Here is a 24744-nt window from a genome sequence, read left to right on the forward strand (position 1 = left end):
GATAGCGGATCCAGGGTCGCTCCTTGTAGAAGGCCAGCGGAGACTCCAGGCTTGAGAGCTCCAGCAATGATGACAGCACACCCAAACTGCCTTCCAAGAACTGCTCCCTCCAAATAACTTCAAAGAACTCTCAAGAACTCCCAAGGACACGCAAGAACTTTCTGATCTCTGAACTCTCCGAACTCGAACGAGCACAAGAACTCTCCACACACGCACACACTGAGGGTCACATCGTCCTTTATTGACCGCTCTGAGCGGGGCGGAGCCTTGGTGGAGCTGACGCGCTGATCGCCTTGATTGGACAGGGACCACCATGGATCTGCCCCTTCTGGGTGGGCTTATGGCCGAGTCGGGAAAACCCCGCCCCCTCTGTGCATGTCTGTACCCCTCTTGCAAGAGAAACAACGATTTTGCCTCGTGGTGTTGGAATGGAGACCAATTTGAGGAAGTCGAATCAAGCACGCGATGACCTTGCCTCGTATGCTCCGGCCACGAGGCAAGGGCACAAGTGCTGAAAGACACTGTGGCCGCAAGTGGAAGGGATCTGGAGATTTATATAACCTAACTATAAAATAACTCACAGCGCACACACGAAATTTCCATTAGACATTGGGGATGGATTCTAACTGTACACACACATACTTATCAAAATAACTGAACTACCAACGAAGGACTCTGGCTGTTTGTGTGCACAAGGTTTCCAAATCCGTAACAAAATATATATATATATATATATATATATATATATATATATATATATATATATATATATATATATATATGTATGTATTTGTATATATTTGTACAGTTCCTGTCAAAAGTTTTATTTAGTCACACCGACTCATTCAAGGGTTTTTCTTTATTTTTACTATTTTTTACATTGTAGAATAATAGTAAAGACATCAAAACTATGAAATAACACATATGGAATTATTTAGTAACCAGAAAAGTGTTAAACAAATCAAAATCTATTTTATATTTTAGATTCTTCAAAATAGCCACCCTTTACCTTGATGACTGCTTTTCACTCTCTTGGCATTCTCTCAACCAACTTCACGAAGTCGTCACCTGGAATGCCTTTCCATTAACAGGTGTGCCTTATTAAAAGTTAATTTGTGGAATTTCTGTCTTTCTTAATGCGTTTGAGCCAATCATTTGTGTTGTGACAAGGTCGGGTTGGTAGACAGTAAATAGCCCGATTTGGTAAAAGATCATGATTTTGTCTGTACTGTAGTAGTCCCTATTTTGGCAATAACAACTCAACTAAAGTTGCTTTATGCAGCTACTTTGGCTAGAGGAGTGTGGGAGGGTTCAATCATTTTTATAATCAGAGCCACCTTGGTGTAGTCGATTCGGTGAGAGCTGATTGGCTATTCCCTCCATTCACAGGTGAGAGATATGGGTGGGTCTTTCTTCTTTTATACATTGACTGCTTTTGACATTTGCATATGGTATTTGCTTGGGAGCCTCATTGGTATGCATTGCTATCTATGCTATTACTGATGAGTTGCCAATAAACAATGAAACCGGTCTGGTAGCTGAGGGGTTGTATAGCATTGGGATTCTCATGTGTGTACTATATGTGAACGTCTTTATAGTTATTGAGGAACTCTGGGAAGGGTTCGAAACAGCATTAGCACTTAGCTTGTGTAAGTCTTCTTGGGTTGCTTTATGCAGCTACTTTGGCTGGAGGAGTGTGTGAGGCATCAATTATATTCATGTATATATATATATATATATATATATATATATATATATATATATATATATATCTTCTTCTTCTTCTTTCAGCTGCTCCCGTGAGGGGTTGCCACAGCGGATCATCCGTATGATCCGCATAGTGATTTGGCACATGTTTTACGCCGGATGCCCTTCCTGACGCAACCCTGGTCGCCTCTTACGACACAGGGATATGGTACACCTATTTTAACCGGGGTATACACCGGCCCAGTATACTGGTACTCATTTCGCCGACCTCGGAAGGATGACAGGCTGAGTCAACCTCCTGGTGTATTAATTCAGTGGTTCAACGGGGATTGAACTCAGGACCTTTTGGATCCCAAGCCGTTGCCCTAACCACTGCGCCAACACCAGGATATATATATATATATATATATATATATATATATATATATATATATATATATATATATATATATATATATATATATATATATATATATATATATATATATATATATATATATATATATATATATATATATATATATATTTTTTTATGTTTGAGGGGGGGTATGCATTCAAAGGGTAATTAGGATGTTTAATTAGGTATGCCATGCTGTTCGAGTTTACCAGGATCTCGATGTAATAAGTAGCAATTCAGTGGTGATAAGTTGTCGAGTAAATGTTCATTTCTTCAGAGGGGAAATGATAATTGTCACGTAATTAGATAGGGACACGGGATAGGGTAAGTGTGTCTGCGTAAACCCCTTTTGGTATTCTCTGGAGGCTGGCCGTGACGTCACAGGACAGTGCAGCGGATGGCTCCGCCCCGTGATCACGATTGGCGGAAGGCGACGGCGGAGGGCCAATAAACGGCTCGATTGGAAGTGACGAGGATGGGAGCATAAAAAGGTTCTGTTCGGGGTCAAAAACGAAGAGGAAGAAGATTGGCACAAAAAGATCGTGTTTTTTTGGTGTGGAGGCTGTTGCGCGGGCAGCGTGTTTGTTGTTGCGCCGATTCGATCCTGTTGATCATCGTGTCCTGGAGCCTTGCTGAGCCTCGTGCCTCACCTTGGTTGGCTCTGGGGTTCTGCTGACTCGGAGTACGAGGACGAACGGCGGGCGGACCTGCCTCCCTCTCCTGCTCGCAACTTGGCGCCAGAACTGGTTCCCTGGTGGCTGTGAGTGGACTTGGGCCAGGACCAGGAGGTCGACAGCACCACGGTTTCTCCTGCTCCCCCTGACGAGAGCAAGGCCAGCTCGTCCGACGCCGATCCAGGGACAGTTGCGTCCACACCACGGTCCAGCCTGACCACCAGAAATAGCTACGTTGTGTGTGTGTGTGTGTGTGTGTGTGTGTGTGTGTGTGTGTGTGTGTGTGTGTGTGTGTGTGTGTGTGTGTGTACTTGGCGCCTTAGAGGGTTTGAGATCTGTATATTCATTGGAATTGTCTGTGTTTTCCCCACGCCCGATCCCGCACCATCCCGTCGAATCGCCCCGGATCCCTCTTCTTGCCGAGTCTTTTTATTATTTGTTAATAATAAAAACAAATAAACATCATCAACTCGGTGAAAAGTGACTCGTGCCACCTTCCTCGTCCCGTTTGCGGTAGAGCGATTAGAACCGCCATGTTTGGGTTATAAACAAATAAACCGCCTCCATCGTTTCCGCTCATTCTACGTTGGCGGGACTGTTCAAGTCCCGTGGACGTCACATTGGTGTCAGAAGCGGGATGTTCGAACCCCTCTAAATTATATTTGGTATCGGGAGAATATACCAAGTTTAAAATCTCGCCACGAATTGGAATATAAAATCACTACAGAAACGCGCGCGAGCGCGGGAAAACTTTGGCGGGATTCTTCAAATTTAAATTAATTGGCGGCAAACGGGACTTCTGCATCATTGCGGATGTGCAGATGTTTGAGGAGGAAGGCCACGTGTCTGGCAGCGAGTCGGGGGAAGAAGGGAGAGACGGGGGTAGGGTTGGAACCTCCCTCATTCCGAGCGTGGACCGTGCTTCATCGCCCGTAACGTTGCCGGCAGCGCCGGAAACCGGTATGATGATGATCCAGACACTGTTGGAACGTTTAATAGCGGACATGGCGGTACAAATGGCAAATCAATTCGTGACACAGAGGGCAGAAATGACAGATCAATTGGGGGTAATGGGGGAACAGTTGGGTGCACGGATTGATTTAATGAGGGATGAATTAGGGGAAAAGATGGAGAAAATGAAAACTGAGATGCAGGAGTGTGTGGATGTTAAATTGGGAGAAATACAAAGTAAATTCGAGGATAGATTGGAGGAAACAAAGGTAGAAATTACATTGGATGGGGAAAATATACGAAAAAAATTGGTAGATAAAATTGATGCAACGAACATTCGGGTTGATAAGGTGGATGAAAGCCTGGAACGTCATCGTGCCTGTGTGGATGCTCGTATGCAGCTGCAAGTTGAAGAGTGGGGAGAGCTGAGGAAGCAAGGGATGAATTTGGCGGAGGAGGTAAAAGGATTGGAGGCTCGTTTGGATGAGATGAAAATTATGAGCCAAGATGAAGTCTTGGATAAAGGCCTGGTAGAGCCGTCTTTTGTAAGTAGAGTGTCCGGGTTGGTTGAGGAGCAGCTACAAACTCGCGACGGAGCCTTGGAGGAGGTTGTGCGGGCCCAGAAGATCCTGCGGGAAGAGGTGAATCGGTCCATTCAACGTTTGGAACAGGAGGCAAAATTCACCCATGAGACCTTCACCACAAACATCTTTGGCCACAGTGGGCTCCAAAATTGGATACGCAGCCACAAGGGTGTTTGATCCCTGGGCTGGATTCGGACAAGGGAGAAACTGAGAAGCGGGCCACCGTAAAAGTGATCCCCCTGGTAAATTTCGACGGGTCAGGGAGCGTTGAAGCTTTTCTGACGCAATTTGAGTGCATTTCCCGACTAAACGGGTGGAATGAGCGGGAACGTACAGGGAATTTGGTGGCAACGTTGCAGGGACCAGCCGCAGATGTGTTAAACGTGATCGCGGAGGGATGTTGACCAGCTCCCACATTTGCGAGGCGCTGAGCCGTCGGTTTGGGTTTGCAGCGAACTGTGATCTGGTGCGGGCCCAGCTTCAGCACCGCAGATTAAAGCCGGGTGAGACAGTGCAGGAGCTGGCACAGGACATTTACCAATCAGTCAGGATCGCGTATCGGGACCTTACAGTGGAGGCGTGGGACAGACTGGCACTAGAGAAATTTTTAGCTGCTCTTCCTGACCTTGAGGTCCGAGCGCTAGTGGAGCTACAGGATCCACCCACCGTGCACCGAGCGTCCGAGTGCGCGGCCGGGCTGGCCTCGTGGAGGCGGCCGGGTCGGGTGCCCGAGAGGCCATCGGTGACGATCCGACAGGCGGAGATCCAGGATCAGGGAGGGGGGCTGGGAGAAATTGGCATTACCCAAATGTTGCAGGAAATTTGCCAGAAACTGTCAAGTTTGATAAGGGGTAATTCGGTAGTTGGTGCGCCAAAGCGGCGGGGTCCAGCCCAGCCAATAGAGCAATTCGATTATGGCCGAGGGGGTCCGGAACCGGAAGAGACATTTCACCGATACTCACGGGGGCCTTTTATGGGGAGTTGTTTCCGGTGCGGGCGAAGAGGACACATGAAACGATATTGCCGGTACCCGGCGATGGAGGGATCCTCCAATAGACTTTTAGACTCGGAGAGGGTGAATCTTCCTGCTGAACCGCCAGGTCTATCCGAGATGCCCTTTCATAGGTCGGGTCCGGAGATCACTGTCGGGGGTCCAGGAGACTAGATTAGGCTGAGCATATACGGCCATGCTCGGCTGCTGAGATTGTGGCGAAGTGCCTCCTTTGGTGAAAAAAAAAATGAATTGTGGAAAAATTGGCATGGGTTTGTAAGTTCTGCTGGGTTTTAGAGTGACAATCGGGACAGTGGGTAATTGGAAACAAAGCGGGCACGAGTGGCTGTCCAATGGCTGGTGCGTGGATCGGGTGAGAAGTGCTGTGTGAGTTGTTTTAAGTGAAGAAGTGAAATGTATGGTGCACACATTGTTTTTTTTATTGGGCATGGTGTGGTAACAGGAAAGGTCATGGTCGGTGAAGTGTTAGAAATGCAGGTGTCACATGTAAGGCTGATGGGGTGGGGAGTCATGTGGGTTTTGTGGGTGGGGATGATGTGCTTGTCCACAGGGATTGCTGAAGCTCACGGTGAGCGTGAATTGCGACCCCCTTCAAGGAGATTCACCACCTGGTGGCTAATGGTGACAAGTGTCTGGAGGCAACTGGGAGAGGGTCTGGTTGGGCGACCAAGGCGGGTAGGACCTTGGCGACCCAGGAAGGCCAGAGGAGCCAGTGAGACCCCTTCCAGAGTGTTGTACGGGATAAGAGCTGATGGCTACCAGGAGGGTGGGAATCAAAGGGAGCAGGGTGGAGAAACGTCCTGGTTGGACTAAAGCTTACCTGTGGGCATGGTTGCACCTGAGATGCCCCCATCATCTTGTGGTAACCCACCCCACGGCCACGACGGGATTCAGCCTGCATGATTAAAATGAGGACCATGACCTAGAAATGTGATGATGACCATGGTGTGAGTGTTGTGAAGATGTATGAGTCCCAATCGATCCTGCACAACTTGACATGTGCAGCAAGGGCATGATGTCCGCATAATTTTGGGGCAAGCAAATTTGAAAATTGGCTCCCCAGGTAACGCTGGGTCTGTTAGCATCCACTGGGTGAGGCGGTCAAGTGTAAATATCCCATGAATAGTGTCGTTAAGGCTTAGAGTAGGAATGTAAAGTATAAGTGTTGTGTTTTTTTTTGTGGAACCTTTTGTTTCCCCTCCCAAGATCACTGGAAGAGTGTTGGGCAAGAGCGATGATCCAGAGGATGGAGTGCAACTTCGCTCAGTGCTCTCAAGTGATAAAATAAAAAAAAAAAAAATGAATGATTGTTTAGGCGAGGATAAGGCCATAAGGGGGTAGGTACATTAAGCAGGATAGGGAAGTTAGCTGCGACTCGCTGCCCATTGCCCCTCCGACTTTATTTCGTTAGGTTAATTAGGTGTGAGTCAGTAAGTGTTAAGGCTGGTACGGTAGCGCCTGTGATATACCTTGCAGGAGCTGCGGTACCAGAGGAGGGGGCAGTGTTACGTTTGAGGGGGGGTATGCATTCAAAGGGTAATTAGGATGTTTAATTAGGTATGCCATGCTGTTCGAGTTTATCAGGATCTCGATGTAATAAGTAGCAATTCAGTGGTGATAAGTTGTCTAGTAAATGTTCATTTCTTCAAGGGGGAAATGATAATTGTCACGTAATTAGATAGGGACACGGGATAGGGTAAGTGTGTCTGCGTAAACCCCTTTTGGTATTCTCTGGAGGCTGGCCGTGACGTCACAGGACAGTGCAGCGGATGGCTCCGCCCCGTGATCACGATTGGCGGAAGGCGACGGCGGAGGGCCAATAAACGGCTCGATTGGAAGTGACGAGGACGGGAGCATAAAAAGGTTCTGTTCGGGGTCAAAAACGAAGAGGAAGAAGATCGGCACAAAAAGATCGTGTTTTTTTGGTGTGGAGGCTGTTGCGCGGGCAGCGTGTTTGTTGTTGCGCCGATTCGATCCTGTTGATCATCGTATCCTGGAGCCTTGCTGAGCCTCGTGCCTCACCTTGGTTGGCTCTGGGGTTCTGCTGACTCGGAGTACGGGGTCGAACGGCGGGCGGACCTGCCTCCCTCTCCTGCTCGCAACTTGGCGCCAGAACTGGTTCCCTGGTGGCTGTGAGCGGACTTGGGCCAGGACCAGGAGGTCGACAGCACCACGGTTTCTCCTGCTCCCCCTGACGAGAGCACGGCCAGCTCGTCCGACGCCGATCCAGGGACAGTTGCGTCCACACCACGGTCCAGCCTGACCACCAGAAATAGCTACGTTTTGTGTGTGTGTGTGTGTGTGTGTGTGTGTGTGTGTGTGTGTGTGTGTGTGTGTGTGTGTGTGTGTGTGTGTGTGTGTGTGTGTGTGTGTGTGTGTACTTGGCGCCTTGGAGGGTTTGAGATATGTATATTCATTGGAATTGTCTGTGTTTTCCCCACGCCCGATCCCGCACCATCCCATCGAATCGCCCCGGATCCGTCTTCTTGCCGAGTCTTTTTATTATTTGTTAATAATAAAAACAAATAAACATCATCAACTCAGTGAAAAGTGACTCGTGCCACCTTCCTCGTCCCGTTTGCGGTAGAGCGATTAGAACCGCCATGTTTGGGTTATAAACAAATAAACCGCCTCCATCGTTTTGGCTCATTCTACATTGGCGGGACTGTTCAAGTCCCGTGGACGTCACAATATATATATATATATATATATATATATATATATATATATATATATATATATATGTATGTATATATATGTATGTATATATATATATATGTATATATATATATATATGTATATATATATATATATATATATATGTATATATATATATGTATATATATATGTATATATATATATATGTATATATATATGTATATATATATGTATATATATATATATGTATATATATGAATATATTCATATATATATATATATATATATATGTATATATATGAATATATATATATTCATATATATATATATATTCATATTGTTACATTTGAGGGGGGGTATGCATTCAAAGGGTAATTAGGATGTTTAATTAGGTATGCCATGCTGTTCGAGTTTACCAGGATCTCGATGTAATAAGTAGTAATTCAGTGGTGATAAGTTGTCTAGTAAATGTTCATTTCTTCATGGGGGAAATGATAAATGTCACGTAATTAGATAGGGACACGGGATAGGGTAAGTGTGTCTGCGTAAACCCCTTTTGGTATTCTCTGAAGACTGGCCGTGACGTCACAGGACAGTGCAGAGGATGGCTCCGCCCCGTGATCACGATTGGCGGAAGGCGATGGCGGTGGGCCAATAAACGGCTCGATTGGGAGTGACGAGGACGAAGCATAAAAAGGTTCTGTTCGGGGTCGAAAAGGAAGAAGAAGAAGATTACAACCAGAACGATCGTGTTTTTTTGGTGTGGAAGCTGTGGCGGCAGAGAGCGTCCTGGTTGCTGTGCTGAGTCGATCGTGCTCTTGATCGTGTCTGGGAGCCTTGCCGAGCCTCGTGCCTCGCCTCGGTTGGCTCTGGGGTTCTGCTGACTCAGAGTACGGGGTCGGGCAGTGGGCGGACCTGCCTCCCTCTCCTGCTCACGGCTTGGCGCGGGAGCTGGTTTCCTGGCGGCTGTGGGCGGACTTGGGCCAGGACCAGGAGGTCGACAGCACCGCGGTTTCTTCTGCCCCCCCCCTGGCGAGAGCAAGGCCGGCTCGTCCGGCGCCGATCCAGGGACAGTTGCGTCCACACCACGGTCCAGCCTGACCACCAGAGATAGCTACATTTTGTGTGTGTGTGTGTGTGCTTGGCGCCTTAGAAGGTTTGAGATCTCTTTATTCATTGGAATTGTCTGTGTTTTTCCCCACGCCCGATCCCACACCATCCCGTCGAATCGCCCCGGATCCCTCTTCTTGCCGAGTCTTGTTATTTCTCGTAATAATAAAAAAGGAATAAACATCATCAACTCAGTGAAAAGTGACTCGTGCCATCTTCCTCGTCCCGTTTGCGGTAGAGCGATTAGAACCGCCATGTTTGGGTTATAAACAAATAAATCGCCTCCATCGTTTTGGCTCAACCTTCGTTGGCGGGACTGTTCAAGTCCCGTGAACGTCACAATATATATATATATATATATATATATATATATATATATATATATATATATATATATATATATATATATATATATATATATATATATATATATATATAATGTCAATAAGCGACTCAAGCTGTGAGTGGTGAGAGTGCCAGTGACATGTTCCATAGAGCCCTTGCTGCATAGTCCTGAGAGCGATAAGCACCACCTGCCATACAGAAACATTATCTCTTCCTTCACCACGTAGAACCTGGGGTCATTATTGAATGCTTTTGGGAGCAATGATAATGTAATGCCGTTTTTCGACCTCTGCCAAAATTGGTTGGAGTCACACATTAATTGGTGTATATACGTAAGGTATCAGTCACACGTGGATGGGAACTTGCAATGTTTCTCTGATGATGACCTAATAAGGGCAAAACCAGTTGGTTACTGCATTTTAATTCACTTGTGACAGCTTTTGACATTATACATTACATTTACCATCATTGTAATTAGTGCTGCGAGCCGCAGACAAAACCGTGCATCATGGTGGTGGCATCAGGTGTTTGGCTCAGGTCGGAGAAGGGTTTCACATCATATGTATATGTATATATATATATGTATATATGTATATATATGTATATATATATATATATGTATATATATGTATATATATGTATATATATATATATGTATATATATGTATATATATGTATATATATATATATATATATATATATATGTATATATATATATATATATATATATATGTATATACATATATATATGTGTATATATATATATATATGTATATATATATATATGTATATATATATATATATATATATATATATATATATATATATATATATATATATATATATATATATATATACAGTATGTAGTTTTATACGTGCTTCATATTCATGGTGATACATCAACATGTGCTCTGTCTAATGGAAAGTAGATGGCGTCCTTTGCATATACAGTAGACTCTCGTTATAATGGACTTCAGGGGACCACTCAAAAAAGTCCATTATTAAGAAATCCATTATATGGAGGTTCTGTCATTTAATGACCCAAAATAACCAAAAACAAGTGAACATACAGAATTGCTTTCTCAAGTTTACTGTATGCTTTCTCAAATTCAGCAGTTCTGCAAAGGCTTTTTCCTTTTCCAGGAGAAGAGGACCGTTAAGAGGTATTCCTTTCGCTCATATCTGCGTATACCATTTCAGTAGCGCCTCATCAAGTTTGCCGTGTGCAGCAGTGCGGATCTTTTTCGTTTTGTTCGTCACATTCTTTTCAAAAGCTTCTTTAACTTTATCTTTATTCGAAATTATATTCGAAACTGTTTGTTTTGACAAGGCGTAGTCAAGACATACCTTTGCCTGCTTCTGTCCAGCTTCTACCTTTTCTATTATCTCCACTTTGGTCGATAGGTCGATCGCTTTTCTTTTCCTCATTACTGTATCACGATGCACAGTGTAGGGAATGTAGATATGCTGTGGCCGCATGAGAGAGTCTGGACCCAACCTCTAAGCAGGCCCTTATATACTAAATGTACGAGCGATCATAAACCGATCAATAGGTTAGACTGGCTGACATTTCGGAATCCCCAGTTTCTCTTTCGCGTACATGCTGAGGGATTTCCCAGTTTCTCTTTGCAGACAGCTGAGTGCATTCGGCTGTTTAAATGCAAATAATTGCCCGATACGATCGTTTTTGTTGATGAAATCTCGCTCGAAGTCCATTATAAGGACAGTATTTTTGCTCTCGGGACCTCGGAAAAAGTCCATTATAGAGAAAAGTCCATTATAGAGAAGTCCCTTATAAGGAGAGTTTTTTTGTACATAAAGTATATTTAATGATCACGGGATCGGTGAAAAATGCCATTATAGAGAGATGTCCATTATGCGGGGGGTCCTTTATAACGAGAGTCCACTGTAGTGTGAAGAAACATGTCGGTATCCTCATAGCACGCCATGATGTAATGTTCATCTTGTATACCCCATGTTCCCTGCCCCATCCCTCTCCCTTCCACAGATTTCCTAATGTCTCTGTTCCCAACTGTTTTGTCCTTCCCACGCCCCTCTTGTCTCATGCCCCCCTTGCTGTGCGTTGTGTGTTAGCTATCATACGAGCCTTGACAAGGTATACAAAAAATATATATACACCAAAAAAAAACGCTACTCCTTCTCTCCCCTCAGGTCAGCCGAGAATGGCAAATCTCGAATTACAAAAAAAATGCCCGATTCGATCACGACTTGGGACATTCAGGCCGTTGAAGTCTCTCAATCTAAAGGTAAGCACTTGCAAAGATCAGGTGTTTGTGATTTTATGTTATTCATGTCATAAATTTGAACTGTAATCTTGCCTCATGTCCAAATTATTTAGCTAACATCAAATCACTGGTTGTTTTAAATCAATTTTCTACAAATGCATTTGCCATCAAATAAAAGTGTGGATTACAAAGCGTTTTGATGAAACAATTGTAAATGTGATTGTTTCTGCAGGACTTTGTGTGGGGCCTTCGCTGGAGCTGACTGTGTTTAAGCAATTTTTCCTCAAGGTGCACACACCGTATGCATTAAAGCAATACGAACAAGTGGAGCTCAGAGTTGTGATCTACAACTACATGAACCAAGATGTGAAGGTGAACCCGATATTATGTACAACCATGGATTCATGAGAACATCGTTCGATTCTTCCTATGATTCTCATTTTTCACTCCAGATTTGCAAGTTATTTGTATTGCTCATCAAATGCAGTTTTTATTCCCTCCACCACCTGAGTTGGGCGGTGATGATGTTTTCATCCCTGTTTGCCTCTGTTTGATACGAACTTTCTGTTTGCATTAATTTAATATCACCTTTCACGTCGCTACAAAGGCCTCGGCACCACGGAGCTATTTAAAAAAGAAAAATCCCCCAAAAATTAAACTTTTTTTATTTAAAAATTTTCAAAAACGTTTTTTGCCAAAAACACTCCCCAACACTCACTGATGACCCTTTGAAAGTTTGGCAAAGATTCTTTCGTTCAAACACCTCTGAGAAAACTGGTGACACACACAGACAGACAGACATAAACATCTCTCTAATAGTAAAGATGAAGTTTTTTAAAATCTTGCGACTTCATTCACTATTTCTGTAATTTTCGAAAATAACTTTTCGATGCATCATCAAAAGAATAATTTTTTTTGCATTTCCTCAAACATAGGGTGGCATGTGCGCTCACCTGGTAGTGCCTGGATCAAATAACCAGAGAACCACTGGTAGGCATGGATGACCCACAAAATATGTGATGGAGAAGAAAGTAAATACTTTTTTTTATGCTGTGAACAAACTTTGGTACATGACGGGTGATGAAGTCGTATGAAGATTTCATCGAAATCGTATGTGTAGTTTCAGAGAGGAAGTTGCAAGTATTTATGGACACACGGACACACAGACGGACGGACTGATGCACGAATGACACGCTATCCCATAAGCTCCCCAGAACGAGGTTCCAGGTGAGCTAAAATTAACTGAACCTTTTCAGTAATACCTTCAATTCTACTAAACCTTTTCAGTATTGCCTTCAGAAATAAGGTCTTCAATTTTGCACGGTCGTAGCAGAGTTCCATAAACCAGTTGCCAGGTGCCCTCAGAGGTGTCACGTTTGGAGACAGAGCTTGCTCTGGAATCAGTCCATGACCGATGCAGAATTCTTTCATCTTGTCATACAGTATGGCCGAGTGTGCACAGATCATCCCCCAGTTTGGCAGTGCTCCACATTGTTGAAGGAAAGGCATACCTCACTCAATGTTTGTTACAACCATATGGGAAGCTCATTGTTCAGAATCTCCAGATAGCTATCTGCTCATTGTATTATCAGAGTAGTTGGGTACACAAGATAAAAATCATTCACTTTGTGATAAAAGCACCAAATTGGGTGGAGTTGTTGTTTAGGTCATACCTTTTCAGTTTAGCTGCAGAGCCCTGATGAAAAATGATTTTGAACCCTGGAACCTTTAACCTCCCCAAAACATATTGAATGAAAAATACACAAGAAAATGTTCCTTCTTAAATACACAAGAAAATGTGAAATTTCCAAAGCATTAAACTTATCTTTTCCTACTGTTTGAAGAATTATATTGAGTGAACAAAAAATTTCGGAACTTGCCAAAATTAACCAGCTTCATTGAGCTATATGATTTATTGCATTCACTGCTTCAGCTCCTCGTGCCCTGTCCCCCAGAGGGACTGCTTATCCATAGCGTCTGCCATATCTGTGTCTATATTTTCAGACGTTTTGTGAGGTGCATTGCGGGGAATCAAAGTGAATTTGGTAAAAACGGACGTTTAAAAAAAAAAAAACATCATAACGTTTGTGCGGGCACTGAACTGATGGACCACGTGATGTGCACAGGCGAGCAGTCAAAATGGCGGATTTATAGATTCATTTTATTTCAATAACTGCTGTGTACACGGTGAAGACCGGCATTAAAGTTAAAGGGATCCTTTATGGAATGCAGCGACAGCCTGGCCAACCGTTCCTTATCAACCATTGAATTGGAGTGATTAAGCCATTTGCCGAGCGCCCATTGTCGATAGCGGTACCACACTACGTCATTCTGAGTGAAGCGTTCACTCACTGTGGACACTTTTGACGTGCCACACCACATCATTCAGGGCGAGTGGTTCGTGCACCGTCACCCTGAGAGAATGGTTCATGCACCGTCACCCTGAGAGAATGGTTCATGCACCTTTACCCTGAGAGAATGGTTCATGCACCGTTACCCTGAGTGAGTGGTTCATGCTCCATCGCTCTGAGTGAGTCGTTCGTGCTCTGTCGCCCTGAGTGAGTCGTTCGTGCTCTGTCACCCTGAGTGAGTCGTTCGTGCTCTGTCACCCTGAGCCAGTGGTTCGTGGCGATGGCATTGCTAATACCCTCAAGACTCACAAAGCCGTTTACCATAAGCTTTGATGCCGAAAATTTTCTCGAGACAAGCTTCAAAAGGCAAAAAAAAAAAAATTCTCTCGAAACGCATTATATAAACCCAGCCCAAAGAAAACAAGACACAGCTTTGATATTTCTACCAAAGTAAATTATCAGCCACCATAGCACTACTTTTGTGATCAACCGGGAGGTTTCATGCATAAAACAAGAACAGACAACATTGATGCTCATGTTAAAGAATGTGCATCAAAACTCCGTGATTCCAAGCTCATGGCAAAGTTAGCAATGTTAGATGTGCATGCACTATGCATAGTATCATATAAATTGTCTGGTTGATGCATGCAACCAAGCACATAATGCTGACAGCAAGGTGAAGAGTGGTTCTTCTTCTTCCAGTGAAGTATCTGCTGAGGCTGTGGCCTTCGCAGAGTTGGTGGCATATATCAACGACAGTCAGAAGAAATGCAAGCCCTCATGATTAAACTGTCTAATTTAGCCAAAATGTATGATGCTGGACTCCAACAGATGAGTTCCGATTCAGAATCATTGTCAAAAGCAAACTCAATCAGGCTCAAAGTCAAACTGTTCCAATTGGTCCCTAATTTGAAAGAAGTTCCTCAGGGAAGGGAAGTAAGTGCCTTTCGTTTATGACAAAGTTATTGGAGAAGCTTTGAAGTATGTTTGTGATCATAGGGATGACTGAGATGCCATGGTCCTGGCCAAAGCAGTAAACATAGTCCGAAAAAATATGATGCAGAAACAGGAGAATTAATTTGGTTCCTTCTCCATGTATTACCAGAAGGAATCAATGTCAAGCAACCTACCAACACTGGTCATAATGATCCTGGAAGGACCAACCGTTGAAGAACAGGCAAATATAAAAGGTGGGAGAAACAATGCAGCATATGCGATATGTCAGCTACTAATCGACGACAGTGTAAAACATAGGTCGTCCCATTCAAACACCGTGTTCTACATTGCTGACAGAAAAAACACCTCTTGCAAATTACATTGGCTTGAAGCTGTATGTGAAAAGCAGAAAAGGGAGCCTGGTTAAAAACCAGCACAAGCTGAGCATGTCAATATCGTAAAACCATGTGATCGTGATCTTGTCAGGAATCGACATCAGGTGTTGTCACTTTGGTCATGAAATTCATAATCCATATTTTATCATGAAATTTCCGCCATTTTGAATATTCAATGAGGTCAGCTGAAATCAAATCATAATATTTATATTGCTGGATAACAATTTTTGCAAGGAAATCTTTAGTTTCTTTAGAATAATGTGATGTACGACTTTATAATTTTGACTTGAGTGATCGTAGGACTGTTGTGACTGAGACACCAATTTTTTCCAAAAAACTGGCTTCGGAATCTTTTTCTAAATTTATGCCCTAATTTCATTATCATTAGCAATAAGAAACTATAATTTGGCTTCGGAGTAGATTTTTGCCTCCTCTTTATTATTCCACAGTCAATTTTTTGATAATAGCAGAGTGTCCATGATCTTGTCTTGTTCCAAGCATGCAACATGGTCTTCTGACACATACCTTTATTTGGTGGTGTATAGACAACTGACAGTTCTGTCTGCAAAAAACCAACCTGGGTTACGTGCATGAAGCAAAAATATACCTACTGCTTATAATTCAAAACACCTCACTGCATTGGACAACACTGTGAAAGAAATACTGTTCTATAAATGGTGGAGACACATAATACCCTCCCCCACCTGGAGGTGGTGCTACATGATACACATTTACATAGATAATTTGTGCCTCCCCCTCAATCCTCCTGCCCCCCCCCCCAAGACCACCTGCAAAGATAATAACATCCCTGTACATTAATTGGAGTCATGCTGATCCTTTGAAGCAAGCCTGGATGTAATCGGCCCACAATTGCAGGAGGAATAGCCCGCCAAACACACGCACACGCACACGCACACGCACACGCACACGCACACGCACACGCACACACACACACACACACACACACACACACACACACACACACACACACACCAGTCCGTGAATTATAGTAAGGATTTAGCCAAGAAAGACCTGTTTATGGAGGTCCAAGTGAACACATTTTGGTTGTTCCCTGTCAATGGTGGCCATTTTGAATATCTAATGAGCTCATGTGACCCCCACAATTTTCCCGTTGCTGTTATCGTAGTCACTCATCCTTGCCTTTTCTCAAAATATAGTTTGCAAGGGTTTATTTGCTTTTGTTTGCTCATTATTAGCCTATTTATTAAGTCGGTATTGACAGTGAAGGTGAAAAGGTGAACCAAGTACTCCAGCTTTCAAGATGATATTTCATCAGGGCTTTGGAGCTAAAATGAAAAGGTATGGCCAAAAGTACAACTCCAACAAATTTGGTGCTTTTATCACAATTTGAACAATTCTAGGCACGTGGCCAGCTTGTGTACTCCACTAAAAAGGAAAATGAGCGATCATGCCACCAGACCATATTTTGATGATGCTTGTTCTTGCTGCCATCCAAAAAATGCCATCCTCATTACTCTACAAGACATGTTCAAGAAAAGTGTAATCTTGTTTGATTAATTATCTATCACCTGTCTTGAGAAAATGACGTGTGAACAGACTGATACTCCAGTAATTTCGTGAAGAATAATAAATGACGTTTTTGGAGATGTTCCATAATCTCGAAGGACTTCTACAATTCTGCCTCTTAACTCTTCACTTCACAAATTGAACTGTCATTCAGGTAAGATTGACAGTTCCAATTCAATGCAAAAATAATCAGAAGGAAATTATTCAATTTGAGCACGTCCCTTAGTGAACTGTTCATCCTCGCCTCACATGACTGATAGTGAAACAATAATGCAACAAAGTTTAAATTCTGACTCCGTTTCTAAGCTGGCAATTGTCTTCAACATAAAGAATACACACACAAAGGAGAGAAATTAGAGCAGAGAACAACTTTAATTTTCATTCTCTTCTTGGCTTGAGACCTTGATTGCAGAAGAGTGGAGAAGTCAACAGAGTCAGGTTCAGTCTCACAGTATTCAGTGCATGCTTTTGGAGCTGGAGGTCAAAAGACCCTGAAGAGTGTACCATGGCCGAGCATGGATTTACAGGGCCAAGGAGATCAGAACAGCCCTTGTTCCACCCAATCGGCGACCTGTACATCTATACGGCATCTCATGCAGCTTCCCTAAGCTGCCATTGTACACAGTCTCCAGCAGCCTGCAACAAATGCAGTTGCACCCAGACTGCACCTGTTCGCACAGCCAACAACCAACCAGTTTGACCACTAATTTAATCAACCAAATTTGGTTTTTTATCCAAAAAAATTTATGTTCACCAGCCATTCTATGGGTCCTTTGATATTCTCACTATCACGCTTTACACTTTTTCTGCCTCTTCAGTTGAAGACATTATGTTTGTCGGGGTTGTCCGTCCGTGCGTGCCTTGCAGAACTTCGTCAACACGACAACTTGTGAACCGCCATAAGACAGAGAAAATACTGACCTCTCTGTGATGTGAAAGTGATAGGGTTAGAGACCCAACTTCATCGCAGGGGATTCCAATGATCTTTAAGGCCTTGGTTTCCACAGCGACAAGCTGAGCAAGATGTGATCCAGGGATGTCAGCCCAGAGGGGAGAGCAGCACTCCATCAGGCTGTGGATGAAGGCCTTGTATGTGGACAAAAGATTAGATATGCCAAGGAAAAACTTTTCATGACGGAGGATGCCCAATCCATGACTGGCTTTGGAGACCAACTTAGAAATGTGGCTTACCCAAGAAAGATCATGGCTGATCGTGAAACCCAGGAGTTTGAATGACTGAACTTCCTCAAGAGGATTGTTAAGAAAGTAGATGGAAGGGTTCACCAGTCATTCCTTTTGGAGAGACAGAGTAAGAGTGTGAGATTTGTCAGGTATCTTTGTTTGACGTGTACATCGTGTAATTTTTGTCTTCATGAGCTTTTTTGAAGGATTGGTCTAATAGTTATATCATCAATCCAAGCCAGATGGAATGCAATTTAACTTGCATCACTTGCACCAGTAAAGTTACTATGCTCACCTGGTACATACAATTCATCTGTAAAGTTGAACATTCACACAGCAAGAAATCCAGAAGTACTCTTGAGTCGATGTGTTTTAATACACCTCGATTCAGGAGAGCTGACATGACCTTGGGCATTTCCACTCGGCACCAGTTGCAGCCACTCGTTCCATAAACAGGTTAATACTTGCTGCCCAACGCATCAGTATAACTCAATGGTTTTCAAGGGAGATGGGACAAAAGATAATTATTGGACAGAGAAGATTCCTACTGCAAGGGCGACGCATAAAAACTTTCAAAATGAATAAACATTTCTAAATCCAAGCTTAAAGAAAACATGATGAACACTCTGTCGTGCTGCATAACCATTTAATATCTCTTAGAAACATGTTTTTGTATGATGGAAACCAGGTTTTAAACAATTATTCCTGTGAAAGTCAACATGCACAACACAATTTTTTTTTAATATGAGATACACTTCTCTTCTCCCATTCTCTTTCTCAACTCTTAAAAAAAACAAATAAACCACTTGCAAATGCGATCTGTATTTTTTATGCTTGAAACATGTGGCAGGTCAACAAGAGCTCCTCCTCCTCCTTCTCCTTCTCCTTCTTCTTATGTTTCTTGTTGTTGTTATTGCCGCTGGGGTTCTTATTGGAAGTCGATTTTTGAAGTGTGCACCCATTAGTCAGACAGCTGTCGGACCACACCCACATTGGTCGCTTGACTCCACCCACCATCGCAACCAGACGAAATGATGTGGCCGCCATCTTGCTTTTTTGGTGGGCCGAACACATTAGGCCTGTAGGTCTCTGCTGATTATGCACTGTCTGGGTTTGTTGCATCAGATTTCCATTGGCTTTGTTTGGGTCTAGTGTTAATCATGAAAAGAGACCCCCAAAAATGTAATTATTTGTCGAATAATAGTAACTTTAATCAAGCCCATCAGAACGCACGGTACGTCAGAAGGCACACCATTCAAGCGTTATCTGACGTAATTAAGCATCACGTTATGTAATTTACTTAAAAAAACAACTCAAATGAGCTAAGATCCTCGTCCTCTTAATGATGACGTCATAAAAACGAATATGATGTCATTGTGATGTATCAGGTTTGCGATAAATTATTTGTGCTAATGCCTGGCTTGATTCCCGCAAACAAAATTCAAACAACTTGCCTAGTTTCGGAGATAATGGTAGAGGCGATTTCCATTAGCGGAGATATTTTGACGTCATAACTTTTTTTCTAGGAGGAATTTTCAAAATCGGAGATGGTTACAAGTCTGCGCGGGGTATTTTTACATATATGTGCCAAGTTTCAGGAAGTTTCGATGAAAACTGTAGGCTGTGAAACAAAAAAGTCCACAAGAAGAAGATGAAGAACAACAACGTGAGTAAGACTTGGAGATCCTCCACGAGGATCTAAAAATAGTGACGTAGTTTTTGAACGGCCCCATATTGAGGTTAAACAATAATTGATTGTGTAACGCATCAGTTTGTTCTGATATAACCATGGCGGAGGTTGACATGGATAAGAGGTGTCGAGTTGATCTTTTAATTTTTTTATAGCCCAGTAAATGTGTTTCCCAACCACGCTGGTTCTGACAAAGGTTCATAATGTTGAAAACTACTCAGCCTTTTAAGAGTGTTTTAAATGCGCTTTTCCTCGTTGGCCCGCTACTGGGTTTTCGGTTGTGACCACAGTCGCCAATTGTTGTTTAAACCACATTAACTTTTTCGACTTTTTCTGGCATCTTGCAGTTTTCAGAGTTTATGCGTTTTCTGGCATGCAATGAGAATGCTCAACTCAAACGGATATTTCAAACAATGTGTTAAACCAAGCACTGGATTTATCTATGGGACATTTTGCAACACACTTTGTAAAAGTTGTTATGAGCACACCATCAGTTGCTGACTGTTTTCTTTTCTGGTACCACTCTAATTCCAGGGTGAGATTCAGGTGAAATGTGGAGATGGCATTTGCACTGATGCAGAACAAAATGAGCCTCTAAAGTCTCGTTTCGCAGGTGAGCAATATTGCAGCAAAGCTCCAGTAACAAAGATGCTGGTCGACAATTGGGCTGTCTTTGAGGTTAACGTTTGAAAAACACTTTTGTGTAACCTCATGCTCCATGTAATTACCCTCGCCAGAGGAGAGGGCATTGTAGTTTGGTCCGTTTGTCTGTTTGTCTGGCTGTTTGTTACTTGGCAATGTTTTTTTTTTCTCCACAAGTATGTTGATCAGTCCCATTTGTTTGTTTCTCTCTCCGCTCACCTTTAATTGCTTACAGGTCACAATTTTAAACCAATCTTCACGAAACTTCATCAAATGATGGAGTTGGTGGTCTGACAGAATCTTATTTACTTTTAAGGTGATTTGGTCTAAAGGTCATCATAGGCCAAAGGTCAACCACTTTTTGAAATTTCTAAAATCCACAATTTTCATCTGATTGACTTGAAATTTGAACAGAATTTGCATATCAGGTCAATTAATTCAACCATCAATTATTTTTCAGGTCAAAAGGTCAACACAGGCCTGATTTCTTTAATTGATAAGGGCAAAAGCTATATATATATATATATATATTCTTCTTCTTCTTCTTCTTTCGGCTGTTCCCGTTAGGGGTCGCCACAGCGGATCATCCATATGATCCGCATAGTGATTTGGCACATGTTTTACGCCGGATGCCCTTCCTGACGCAACCCTGGTCGCCTCTTACGACACAGGGATATAGTACACCTATTTCAACCGGGGTATACACCGGTCCAGTATACTGGTACTCATTTTGCCGACCTCGGAAGGATGACAGGCTGAGTCAACCCCCTGGTGTATTAATTCAGTGGCCCAACGGGGCTTGAACTCAGGACCTTTTGGATCCCATATATATATATATATATATATATATATATATATATATATATATATATATATATATATATATATATATATATATATATATATATATATATATATATATATATATATATATATATATATATATATATATATATATATATACAGTGGGGAGAACAAGTATTTGATACACTGCCGATTTTGCAGGTTTTCCCACTTACAAAGCACCGAGAGGTCTGTAATTTTTATCATAGGTACACTTCAACTGTGAAAGACGGAATCGAAAACAAAAATCCTGAAAATCACATTGTATGATTTTAAAATAATTAATTTGCATTTTATTGTATGAAATAAGTATTTTATACATCAGAAAAACAGAACTTAATATTTGGTACAGAAACCTTTGTTTGCAATTACAGAGATCAGACGTTTCCTATAGTTCTTAACCAGGTTTGCACAGACTAGAGCAGGGATTTTGGCCCAGTCCTCCATACTGATCTTCTCCAGATCCTTCAGGTTTCGGGGCTGTCGCTGGGCAACACAGACTTTCAGCTCCCTCCAAAGATTTTCTAATGGGTTCAGGTCTGAAGACTGGCTAGGCCACTCCAGGACCTTGAGATGCTTCTTACGGAGCCACTCCTTAGTTGCCCTGGCTGTGTGTTTCAGGTCGTTGTCATGCTGGAAGACCCAGTCACGCCCCATCTTCAATGCTCTTCTTGAGGGAAGGAGGTTGTTGGCCAAAATCTCGCGATACATGGCCCCATCCATCCTCTCCTCAATACGGTGCAGTCGTCTTGTCCCCTTTGCAGAAAAGCATCCCCAAAGAATGATGTTTCCACCTCCATGCTTCACGGTTGGGATGGTGTTCTTGGGGTTGTACTCATCCTTCTTCTTCCTCCAAACACGGCGAGTGGAGTTTAAACCAAAAAGCTCTATTTTGGTCTCATCAGACCACATGACCTTCTCCCATTCCTGCTCTGGATCATCCAGATGGTCATTGGCAAACTTCAGACGGGCCTGGACATGTGCTGGCTTGAGCAGAGGGACCTTGCGTGCGCTACAGGATTTTAATCCATGACGGCGTAGTGTGTTACTTCTGGTTTTCTTTGATACTGTGGTCCCTGCTCTCTTCAGGTCATTGACCAGGTCCTGCCGTGTAGTTCTGGGCTGATCCCTCACCTTTCTCATGATCATTGAGGCTCCACGAGGTGAGATCTTGCATGGAGCCCCAGACCGAGGGAGATTGACTGTTATCTTGAACTTCTTCCATTTTCTAATAATTGTGCCAACAGTTGTTGCCTTCTCACCAAGCTGCTTGCCTATTGTCCTGTAGCCCATCCCAGCCTTGTGCAAGTCTACAATTTTGTCCCTGATGTCCTTAGACAGCTCTCTGGTCTTGTCCATTGTGGAGAGGTTGGAGTCTGATTGATTGAGTGTGGACAGCTGTCTTTTATGCAGATAACGAGTTCAAACAGGTGCAGTTAATACAGGTAATGAGTGGAGAATGGGAGGGCTTCTTAAAGACAAAACGAATAGGTCTGTGAGAGCCGGAATTCTTACTGGTTGGTAGGTGATCAAATACTTATTTCATGCAATAAAATACAAATTAATTTTTTAAAAATCATACAATGTGATTTTCAGGATTTTTGTTTAAGATTCCGTCTTTCACAGTTGAAGTGTACCGATGATAAAAAATACAGACCGCTACGTGCTTTGTAAGTGGGAAAACCTGCAAAATCGGCAGTGTATCAAATACTTGTTCTCCCCACTGTATGTATGTATGTATGTATGTATGTATATATATATATATATATATATATATATATATATATATATATATATATATATATATATATATATATATATATATATATATATATATATATATATATATATATATATATATATATATATATATATATATACACACACACACAGTAAGTCCTCGCTTTTCGCAAGGGTTGCGTTCCTGGAAAACCTTATGATAAGCGAAACTGTGTTAAACAAAACATATTTTCCCATAGAAACCAATGTGTTAAAGGGAGGATGTGTTTTTGGCTCGGAATTTTTTGGACATAAACACAAATAAACAAAACACACTCCTTGAGTCGTGGCGACTCACCCCGAGGCTGGAGGAAAGGAGTTGATTGCGGTGGACAAGTCACACTTGCGGAGTGGCAGAATCGTCCCCCTCTTCACTTGACACTGTGCTGTCACTTTCTTCACCAGCGGGAACGGTCTCTTGGCAGCTGGTTGAAGGAGCATCCTGGATGGTGGATGGAGTTGGTGCTGCATCTTTTGGCTTGAAAAATGCATGGAGAGTGGGCTGGATGGCTTTCTTTTTCTTTGCTGCATAAAGTTCCTTGTAGCAACAAAGGGCATCATTAACAACACAGCTAAAATCAGTGCTCCTTTCAAGATTTGGATCTTGCTCGATAACAAATTCTATGGCACTTTCAAACGAGCTGAGGATTTGGCTGAGGTTTTTCATGGTGAGATGCTCGGATGAAGGTGTCACAGCATCTTCTTCCTCAAGAGCCCACTGCTGTTCCAACTCCATAAGATCTTCATTGCTTAAGGGTTCTGCATGAGACTCCAGTAAGTCATCCATGTCCTCTTCGTCAACCTCTTCAAAACCAGCCTCCTGCGCCAGGTCTACAATTTGACTTGTAATCAACGGAACATCAGCAAACCCCATGAAATTGTGGACACACTCAGGCCACACTTTCTTTCACACAGCGTTCATTGTGGAGGCACTCACCTCCGCCCATGAATCCTTCATGTTTTCCAAAGCCATTTTTATGTTGTATGTTCGCCAAAACTCCTTAATTGATAGCTTGTCCTCATCAGTTTTTTTGATAAGCTGCAGCATGGTATGCTTAACATAATAGGCTTTAAAAGCAGCAATAACTCCCTGATCCATTGGCTGTAAAAGTGAGGTAGTATTTGGTGGTAAAAATACTACCTGCACGCTTTCACACCAGTCTTCCATTTGCTGAGGATGGGCAGGAGCATTGTCTACAAGCAGCAAAGATTTGTTGTCAATGTTGTTCTCCTTGGAGATACTTCTCAACATGATTGGAGAAGTAATTGATCACGTAATCGTGGGTCAATGCCCTAACAAACTACGCGCTTTTTCTTGCATCACAGCAAGAGATAAAGGCATGTGACGTTTAGTTTGATCTTCTATCCACACACATAATAAACGCTCCATGTTGTGCATGGCACCATCTCTCATTCTCGTTAGTGTCGTTGCACTCGAACTGGTCGCAATCTGTGATATTTTCTTTATCTTTGCCGAACTTTGAATGATCGAATGTACAGTCGATGCAGCGATTGCATGCGTGCGGCCGATTTCCGTTGTCCCTTCACCTCGTTCATGTCTTTTAATTATATCCAATTTCACCTTCAATGTGACAGCCTTTCGTTGTCTCTTGAAACGAGGTGTGCTCGGCTAAAGACTCGCGGGTCGCTTGGGATTCATACTGGAAGGTATGCAGGCGAGCGTGAAGAGAATA

At 42.8% G+C, this 24744-nt stretch overlaps 1 protein-coding gene across 1 annotated transcript in view; it reads left to right on the forward strand.

The window, feature by feature from the left end:
* LOC147019826 (complement C3) overlaps positions 1-24744 on the forward strand; it is a 271920-nt gene that overhangs the window by 109157 nt on the left and 138019 nt on the right. Inside the window, exons 20-22 of the mRNA XM_085894593.1 lie at positions 11611-11705; positions 11917-12056; positions 20321-20399. Of these exons, the coding sequence (XP_085750719.1) occupies positions 11611-11705; positions 11917-12056; positions 20321-20399 (314 nt within the window). The remainder of the gene's footprint in view (positions 1-11610; positions 11706-11916; positions 12057-20320; positions 20400-24744) is intronic.

The sequence above is a fragment of the Eptatretus burgeri genome, chromosome 9, assembly GCF_056783735.1.
Source record: "Eptatretus burgeri isolate ZD-2024b chromosome 9, Ebu_testis_v1, whole genome shotgun sequence".
Taxonomy (NCBI): domain Eukaryota; kingdom Metazoa; phylum Chordata; class Myxini; order Myxiniformes; family Myxinidae; genus Eptatretus; species Eptatretus burgeri.